Source organism: Haliotis cracherodii, unplaced genomic scaffold (assembly GCF_022045235.1).
Source record: "Haliotis cracherodii isolate W230 unplaced genomic scaffold, xgHalCrac1.p SCAF_14, whole genome shotgun sequence".
Lineage (NCBI taxonomy): Eukaryota > Metazoa > Mollusca > Gastropoda > Lepetellida > Haliotidae > Haliotis > Haliotis cracherodii.
Window position 1 is genome coordinate 14,298,958 of NW_027266269.1, and position 10,713 is coordinate 14,309,670.

General features: G+C 48.6%; 1 protein-coding gene across 1 annotated transcript; it reads left to right on the forward strand.

Moving 5' to 3' along the window:
- Positions 1–1,023: 1,023 nt before the first annotated feature.
- LOC139460238 (mucin-2-like) lies at positions 1,024–9,799 on the forward strand. The gene is made up of 2 exons (XM_071241746.1): positions 1,024–1,046; positions 8,317–9,799. The coding sequence occupies exons 1-2, from the start codon at positions 1,024–1,026 to the stop codon at positions 9,797–9,799; spliced, it is 1,506 nt and encodes a 501-aa protein (XP_071097847.1).
- Positions 9,800–10,713: the final 914 nt, after the last annotated feature.

Below are 10,713 nucleotides of genomic sequence, written 5' to 3' on the forward strand. Positions count from 1 at the left end.
TATGTAAGTATTCATAACACCAGTCAGTTGTGACACTGTGTAACATGTGGTATGTAAGGATGCATAACACCAGTCAGTTGTGACACTGTGTAACATGTGGTATGTAAGGATGCATAACACCAGTCAGTTGTGACACTGTGTAACATGTGGTATGTAAGGATGCATAACACCAGTCAGTTGTGACACTGTGTAACATGTGGTATGTAAGGATGCATAACACCAGTCAGTTGTGACACTGTGTAACATGTGGTATGTAAGTATTCATAACACCAGTCAGTTGTGACACTGTGTAACATGTGGTATGTAAGGATGCATAACACCAGTCAGTTGTGACACTGTGTAACATGTGGTATGTAAGGATGCATAACTCCAGTCAGTTGTGACACTGTGTAACATGTGGTATGTAAGGATGCATAACACCAGTCAGTTGTGACACTGTGTAACATGTGGTATGTAAGGATGCATAACACCAGTCAGTTGTGACACTGTGTAACATGTGGTATGTAAGTATTCATAACACCAGTCAGTTGTGACACTGTGTAACATGTGGTATGTAAGGATGCATAACACCAGTCAGTTGTGACACTGTGTAACATGTGGTATGTAAGGATGCATAACACCAGTCAGTTGTGACACTGTGTAACATGTGGTATGTAAGGATGCATAACACCAGTCAGTTGTGACACTGTGTAACATGTGGTATGTAAGGATGCATAACACCAGTCAGTTGTGGTACTCTGCAGAATATGAGACTATCTGTACTATTGCACTATTTCATCACACATTGTGTTGAGTTGCTTGTTCTCCTGCATGGTGTCATACGTTATCTCCTCACTCTGTAATGGAACATTTCCCATATCGCCAAGCCCCACCACACATTACAAACGCTTTAATAGTTTGCAGTTCGCTTCGTTGTACGATAACCAAGACAATGGAAATAAATGTGTTCTGTTTAAGACTACGTCGCCATCTTCAGGGTGGGATGAGCCTGGGGGATTGTTGTCTTCAGCCCGGAGCTGCGACATGATTGATAGCAAGGCAGGGAGGCAAGTGTTGGTCACGTGATAACGTGTAAAAACGTGAAATCTCGATGAGCAGTCAGTTGAGACACTTTGACCAATAACACCAGCTATGGGCCATCGTGTACCGACAGACCTAGAACCACGACCTCCACATAACAATGTTGGCTGGAAAGGGGCTATGTACACTTTCTGTTTGGAACATTTCGTATCACTTATTCCATATTGCCCATTATTCAACTCTTTTTCTGAATATTATGAACATTTTCGAAACAAACGCCCATGGCGTTTGTGTGCGCAGTCACGAGCTACATGCAATATCCAGCGAAAACCTCATTCATATATTGATAGAGGGATGTATATACGGGTAAATAAGGTGATATGACTCACTGTACATACGACACTGTAGACACTTCCATTTGTACAACATACACAACGGCAGATTGACACACTGTACATACGACACTGTAGACACTTCCAGTTGTACAACATACACAACGGCAGATTGACACACTGTACACACGACACTGTAGACACTTCCAGTTGTACAACATACACAACGGCAGATTGACACACTGTACACACGACACTGTAGACACTTCCATTTGTACAACATACACAACGGCAGATTGACACACTGTACATACGACACTGTAGACACTTCCAGTTGTACAACATACACAACGGCAGATTGACACACTGTACACACGACACTGTAGACACTTCCATTTGTACAACATACACAACGGCAGATTGACACACTGTACACACGACACTGTAGACACTTCCAGTTGTACAACATACACAACGGCAGATTGACACACTGTACACACGACACTGTAGACACTTCCAGTTGTACAACATACACAACGGCAGATTGACACACTGTACACACGACACTGTAGACACTTCCAGTTGTACAACATACCCAACGGCAGATTGACAAACTGTACACACGACACTGTAGACACTTCCAGTTGTACAACATACACAACGGCAGATGTGACATGTGGAGAGTACACCACTCCAGGCAAACCTGTCAAGTGTGCAATAAGAACAGTGCTGTGGGACTGGAGCGAAGCGAGTCAGGGGAGATTACTCTGTTATAAACATAAACGTGTGTTTATCTCAGGTGTGTGTGTGGCTCGGTGGCGACGTACAGAAGGTGTGGGGAGTGACCTAACCACTTGGTGCTCATCTCATCATAGCTAGATAAGGTTCAAGGAATGAGATTATAGTTGCATGTAATTTAATCGGCGAGAGAACAATCCCTATTACCATGTAAAAGATGATATTATGATCCTTTGATAAGGATATACCCACCCCGAAGGGCTCCACTCTTATGTCAATACTCTGACACAACACTGCCTCCAGATTTCTTTCGCTCCATACATTACTTGAGTCAGCTACACACTTGTTTGTACCTGCTTCCGTGTGACCAGATTCGAACGTACACACGACCATAAACCAGAATACACGTGAGTCGTTGGTCGAGCTCTTCTGTTGCACACGTGCCTCACTGCAAGCTTATTCCACGTCAAACGCCGCCTTGTCCTACAGTCTACAGAAGTCTATATGCGTATGTTTCTTTAAAAAAAGCCCAGATCCAATTTGAGTGACGGATGTAATATTCCTTCCTTCGCTGCCAAGAATGATTGGTTGAGCTGACACTCCAGAGTTTGCAATGATCACGTCGAGTCTGGCCCCTTGCAGAGGTGACAGCAACACACTGCGTCAGGTAAAGTGCATCGACCAAGTAAAGAGATGGATTCACAATGACGGCGCCCTGTCTGGCACGTACGGGCACACCAAGCTACCCACAAGCTCGTGTCACGTTTCCATTGCCGCCGGTCATTGCCAAAATCAGCATTATAGTCGTTTTAAGCACTTTCTGACGCAACACTGACATAATTTTTTTTAGGAATACGTGTTTTTCAGTCTGTTTACATGTACTTGTTCCTGATTCGCAACCACAAGTGTGCGTGTGTGCTGAACAGTAGCCACATCGTTTGTGTGTGTGTGCTGAACAGTAGCCACAACGTGTGTGTGTGCTGAACAGTAGCCACAACGTGTGTGTGTGCTGAACAGTAGCCACAACGTGTGTGTGTGTGTGTATGCTGAACAGTAGCCACAACGTGTGTGTGTGTGTGTGTGTGTGTACTGAACTGTAGCCACAACGTGTGTGTGTGTACTGAACTGTAGCTACAACGTGTGTGTGTGTACTTAACAGTAGCCACAACGTGTGTGTGTACTGAACAGTAGCCACAACGCGCTTGTGTGTGTGTGTACTGAACTGTAGCCACAACGTGTGTGTGTGTACTGAACTGTAGCCACAACGTGTGTGTGTGTGTGCTTAACAGTAGCCACAACGTGTGTGTGTGTGCTGAACAGAAGCCACAACGTGTGTGTTTGTACTGAACTGTAGCCACAACGTGTCTGTGTGTGTGTGTGTACTGAACTGTAGTCACAACGTGTGTGTGTGCATGCGGAACAGTAGCCACAACGTGTGTGTGTGTGTGCTGAAAGTAGCCACAACGTGTGTGTGTGTGCTGAACAGTAGCCACAATGTGTGTGTGTACTGAACAGTAGCTACAACGTGTGTGTGTGCTGAACAGTATCCACAACGTGTGTGTGTGTACTGAACTGTGGTCACAACGTGTGTGTGTGTGTACTGAAGAGTAGCCACAACGTGTGTGTGTGTGCTGAACAGAAGCCACAACGTGTGTGTTTGAACTGAACTGTAGCCACAACGTGTCTGTGTGTGTGTGTACTGAACTGTAGCCACAACGTGTGTGTGTGTGCATGCTGACTGGAACACAAATCATCTGACTGGAACACAAACCATCTGACTGGAACACAAACCATCTGACTGGAACACAAACCATCTGACTGGAACACATACCATCTGACTGGAACACAAACCATCTGACTGGAACACAAACCATTTGACTGAAACACATATCATCTGACTGGAACACATAACATCTGACTGGAACACAAACCTTCTGACTGGAACACATATCATCTGACTGAAACACATATCATCTGACTGAAACACATACCATCTGACTGGAACACATATCACCTGACTGGAACACATACCATCTGACTGGAACACAGTCCATCTGACTGGAACACAGTCCATCTGACTGAAACACATACCATCTGACTGGAACACATACCATCTGACTGGAACACAGTCCATCTGACTGAAACACATACCATCTGACTGGAACACGTACCATCTGACTGAAACACATATCATCTGACTGGAACACATATCATCTGACTGGAACACAAACCATCTGACTGGAACACATACCATCTGACTGGAACATGTACCATCTGACTGGAACACGTACCATCTGACTGGAACACGTACCATCTGACTGAAACACATACCATCTGACTGAAACACATATCATCTGACTGGAACACATACCATCTGACTGGAACACATATCATCTGACTGGAACACATATCATCTGACTGGAACACATACCATCTGACTGGAACACATATCATCTGACTGGAACACATACCATCTGACTGGAACACATATCATCTGACTGGAACACATATCATCTGACTGGAACACATATCATCTGACTGGAACACATACCACCTGACTGGAACACATACCATCTGACTGGAACACATATCATCTGACTGGAACACATATCATCTGACTGGAACACATAACATCTGACTGAAACACATAACATCTGACTGGAACACAAACCATCTGACTGGAACACGTACAATCTGACTGGAACACATACCATCTGACTGGAACACATACCATCTGACTGGAACACATACCATCTGACTGGAACACATATCATCTGACTGGAACACAAACCATCTGACTGGAACACATATCATCTGACTGGAACACAAACCATCTGACTGGAACACATAACATCTGACTGAAACATATAACATCTGACTGAAACACAAACCATCTGACTGGAACACAAACCATCTGACTGGAACACAAACCATCTGACTGGAACACATACCATCTGACTGGAACACATATCATCTGACTGGAACACATAACATCTGACTGAAACACATAACATCTGACTGGAACACAAACCATCTGACTGGAACACAAACCATCTGACTGGAACACATATCATCTGACTGAAACACATATCATCTGACTGGAACACATATCATCTGACTGGAACACGTACCATCTGACTGGAACACATACCATCTGACTGAAACACATACCATCTGACTGGAACACAAACCATCTGACTGAAACACATACCATCTGACTGGAACACATACCATCTGACTGAAACACATAACATCTGCCTGGAACACAGTCCATCTGACTGGAACACATAACATCTGCCTGGAACACAGTCCATCTGACTGGAACACATACCATCTGACTGAAACACATAACATCTGCCTGGAACACAGTCCATCTGACTGGAACACATATCATCTGACTGGAACACATAACATCTGACTGAAACACAAACCATCTGACTGGAACACATATCTTCTGACTGGAACACATATCATCTGACTGAAACACGTACCATCTGACTGGAACACAAACCATCTGACTGGAACACAAATCATCTGACTGGAACACATATCATCTGACTGGAACATATACTATCTGACGGGAACACGTACCACCTGACTGGAACACATACCATCTGACTGGAACACATATCATCTGACTGGAACACATACCATCTGACTGAAACACGTACCATCAGACTGGAACACGTACCATCTGACTGGAACACAAACCATCTGACTGGAACACAAACCATCTGACTGGAACACATATCATCTGACTGGAACACATACCATCTGACTGAAACACGTACCATCAGACTGGAACACGTACCATCTGACTGGAACACAAACCATCTGACTGGAACACAAACCATCTGCCAGGGACACACGCCATCTGTCTGGGACACTCGCCATCTGCCAGGGACACACACCATCTGCCAGGGACACACGCCATCTGCCAGGGACACGCACCATCTGCCAGGGACAAACACCATCTGCCAGGGACAACACCATCTGCCTGGGACACATACCTTCTGACTGGAATATATACTATCTGACGGGAACATATACATTGTACTATCTGACGGGAACACACACCATCTGACTGGAACACATACCATCAGACTTCGACATATACCATCTGACTGGAACACAAACCATCTGACTGGAACACAAACCATCTGACTGGAACACTTACCATCAGACAGGAACACACACCATCTGTCTGGGACACACACCATCTGCCTGGGACACACACCATCTGCCAGGGACACACACCGTCAGACTGGGACACACACCATCTGTCTGGGACACACACCATCTGTCTGGGACACACACCATCTGCCTGGGAGACACACCATCTGCCAGGGACACACACCATCTGTCTGGGACACACACCATCAGACTGGGACACACACCATCTGTCTGGGACACACACCATCTGTCAGGGACACACACCATCTGCCAGGGACACACACCATCTGCCAGGGACACACACCATCTGTCTGGGACACACACCATCTGCCTGGGACACACACCATCTGCCAGGGACACACACCATCTGCAAGGGACACACACCATCTGTCTGGGACACACACCATCTTCCTTGGACACACACCATCTGCCTGGGACACACACCATCTGCCAGGGACACACACCATCTGTCAGGGACACACACCATCTGCCAGGGACACACACCATCTGCCAGGGACACACACCATCTGCCAGGGACACACACCATCTGCCAGGGACGTGTATCCCCTGACCTGAAGAGACCAATAGCTCCATTGGTTGTGTGACTGAGATACCAGCATACATTCACGTTTTGTTTTGTTTGAAATTGTCCTTCCTGCCGGTGAAATGACCACATTGAAATAATAAACTATTTATCCTAATTATTGGTGGATGTTTTTTTGACAGATTTTATTTGAATATTTATCGGTGAAGAGAATGGGAGGCCTTTCTGCTGGTCATTGTGCTATACACCAGCAACACAGTGCCAGAGAGGCAATTTATTAACATGGATACGCAATTGACTGCACTGAACCACACAACACCTTCTGACCTAATATTTCAAGGTGAAGGACTTTGGAGGTGAACATGGTTACCGAAGATTGATTCTTCCTGCAAGCAAGTCTGGCAGATAAATAAGACTGTAGCAATGTGATTGATCCTTCTGTCTGGGCGGCCCGCTCCCCGCCCGCTGGCACGTTGAGGTGGAGAACAACCTGCCTCACAGACAGGCCGCTCCCCACACCCCGACTCTTGGCACGCTGAGACGGGGTACAACCTACCCCACAGACAGGCCGCTACCCACACCCCGACTCTTGGCACGCTGAGACGGGGTACAACCTGCCTCACAGACAGGCCGCTCCCCACACCCCGACTCTTGGCACGCTGAGACGGGGTACAACCTGCCTCACAGACAGGCCGCTCCCCACACCCTGACTCTTGGCACGCTGATACGGGGTACAAACTTCCTAACAGAGCGGCCGCTCTGGGGGGCATAATTAAAACGCAACACATCACCTCCACAACACCGACACAGCCCATCACCTCCACACAGACACGGCCATTCTCCTCCACAACACCGACACAGCCCATCACCTCCACACAGATACAGCCCATCTCCTCCACAACACCGACACAGCCCATCTCCTCCACAACAACGACAAAGCCCATCACCTCCACACTTACACAACCCATCACGTCTCCAACACCGACAAAGCCCATCACCTTCACACCGACATATCTCATAACTATAACACCGACACAGCCTATCACTTCCACAACACCGACACAGCCTATCACTTCCACAACATCGACACAGCCTATCACTTCCACAACACCGACACAGTCTATCACTTCCACAACACCGACACAGTCAATAACCTCCACACAGAGAGACCATCACCTCAACACTTACACAGCCCATCATCTCAACACACCGACACAGCCCATCACCAGCATACAGACAGGCCATCACTTCCATAACACAGACACAGCCCATCACCTCCACATTGAAAGACCAGCACCTCCACACACCGACACAGACCATCATCTCCACACACAGACACATTCCATCACTTCCACACTGACACAGCCCATCACCTCCACACCTTCACAGCCCATCACCTCCACAATGACAGCCCATCACCTCCACACACCGACACAGCCCATCACCCCCACACAGACACAGCCCATCACTACAACACTTACACAGCCCATCACTTCTACACCTACACAGCCCACCACCTCCACACCCACACAACCCATCACCTCCACACAACGAAACAGCCCATCACCTCCACATCGACACAGCACAACACCTGCACACACCGACACAGCCCACCACCTTCACACAGATAGCCCATCACTTCCACAGCACCAACACAGCCCATCACCTCTACACACTGACACAGCCCATCACTTCCACAACACCAACACAGCCCATCACCTCTACACACAGACACAGCCCATCACCTCAACACTTACACAACCCATCACCTCCACACACCAACACAGCCCATCACCTCCACAACACTGACACAACCCATCACCTCCACACACCGACACAGCCCATCACCTCCACACCGACACAGCACACCGCCTGCACACACCGACACAGCCCACCACCTTCACACAGACAGGCCATCACTTCCACAATACCGACACAGCTCATCACCTCCACACACCGACACAGCCCATCACCTCAACATTTACACAGCCCATCACCTCCACACACCGACACAGCCCATCACCTCCTTAACACCGAGAGATCCCATCACCTCCACACCTACACAGCCCATCACCTCCACACCTACACAGCCTACCACCTCCACACAGACACATCTCATCACCTTCGCACCGACACAGCCCTTCACCATCCACACAGACAGCCTATCACCTCCACACAGACAGCCCTTCACCTCCACAAAGACAGCCCATCACCTCCACACAGACAGCCCATCACTTTCACAACAACGACACAGCCAATCACCTCCACAAACCGAGACAGCCAATCACCTCAATACTTACACAGCCCATCACCTCTCCACACCGACACAGCTCATCACCTCCACACAGACACAGCTCATCACCTCCACACAGACACATTCCATCAACTCCACACAGACAGCCCATCACCTCCACAAAGACAACCCATCACCTCCACACCAACACAGCCCACCACCTCCACACAGACACAGCTCATCACCTCCACACCGACACAGCTCATCACCTCCACACAGACACATTCCATCAACCCCACAGTGACAAAATTCATCAACTCCACACAGACAGCCCATCACCTCCACACAAACAGCCAATCACCTCCACACAGACAGCCCATCACCTCCACACCAACACAGCCCATCACCTCCAAACCTCCACAGTCCATCACCTCCACACGGACACAGCCCACCACCTACACACTGACACAGCCCATCACCTCCACACCTACAGAGCCCTTCACCACCACATTGACACAGCCTATCATCTCCACACCAACACAGCCCATCACCTCCATACCGACACAACCCATCACCTCCACACAGACACAGCCCATCACCTCCATACCGACACAGCCCATCACCTCCACACCTACACAACCTATCACCTCCACACAACGAAACAGCCCATCACCTCCACATCGACACAGCACAACACCTGCACACACCGACACAGCCCACCACCTTCACACAGATAGCCCATCACTTCCACAACACTGACACAGCCCATCACCTCTACACACCGACACAGCCCATCACTTCCACAACACCAACACAGCCCATCAACTCTACACACCGACACAGCCCATCACCTCTACACAACGACACAGCCCATCACCTAAACACTTACACAGCCCATTACCTCCACAACACTGACACAACCCATCACCTTCGCACACCAACAAAGCCCATCACCTCCACACTGACACAGCCTATCATCTCCACACCAACACAGCCCAACACCTCCACACTGACACAACCCACCACCTTCAAACCTACGCAGCCCATCACCTCCACACTGACACAACCCACCACCTTCACACCTACACAGCCCATCACCTCCACACACCAACACAGCTCCACACCTTCAGACAGACAGCCCATCACCTCCACACACCAACACAGCCCATCACCTCCACACACCGACACAGCCCATCACCTCCACAACACAGACACAGCCCATCACCTCTACACACCAACACAACCCATCACCTCCACACACCAACACAGCCCATCACTTCCACAACACTGACACAGCCCATCACCTCTACACACCGACACAGCCCATCACTTCCACAACACTGACACAGCCCATCACCTCCACAACACAGACACAGCCCATCACCACTACACACCAACACAACCCATCACCTCCACAACACCAACACAGCCCATCACCTCCACACTGACACAACCCACCACCTTCACACCTACACAGCCCATCACCTCCACACTGACACAACCCATCACCTTCGCACCGGCACAGCCCTTCACCACCACACTGACACAGCCTATCATCTCCACACCAACACAGCCCAACACCTCCACACTGACACAACCCACCACCTTCACACCTACACAGCCCATCACCTCCACACACCAACACAGCCCATCACCTCCACACACCAACACAG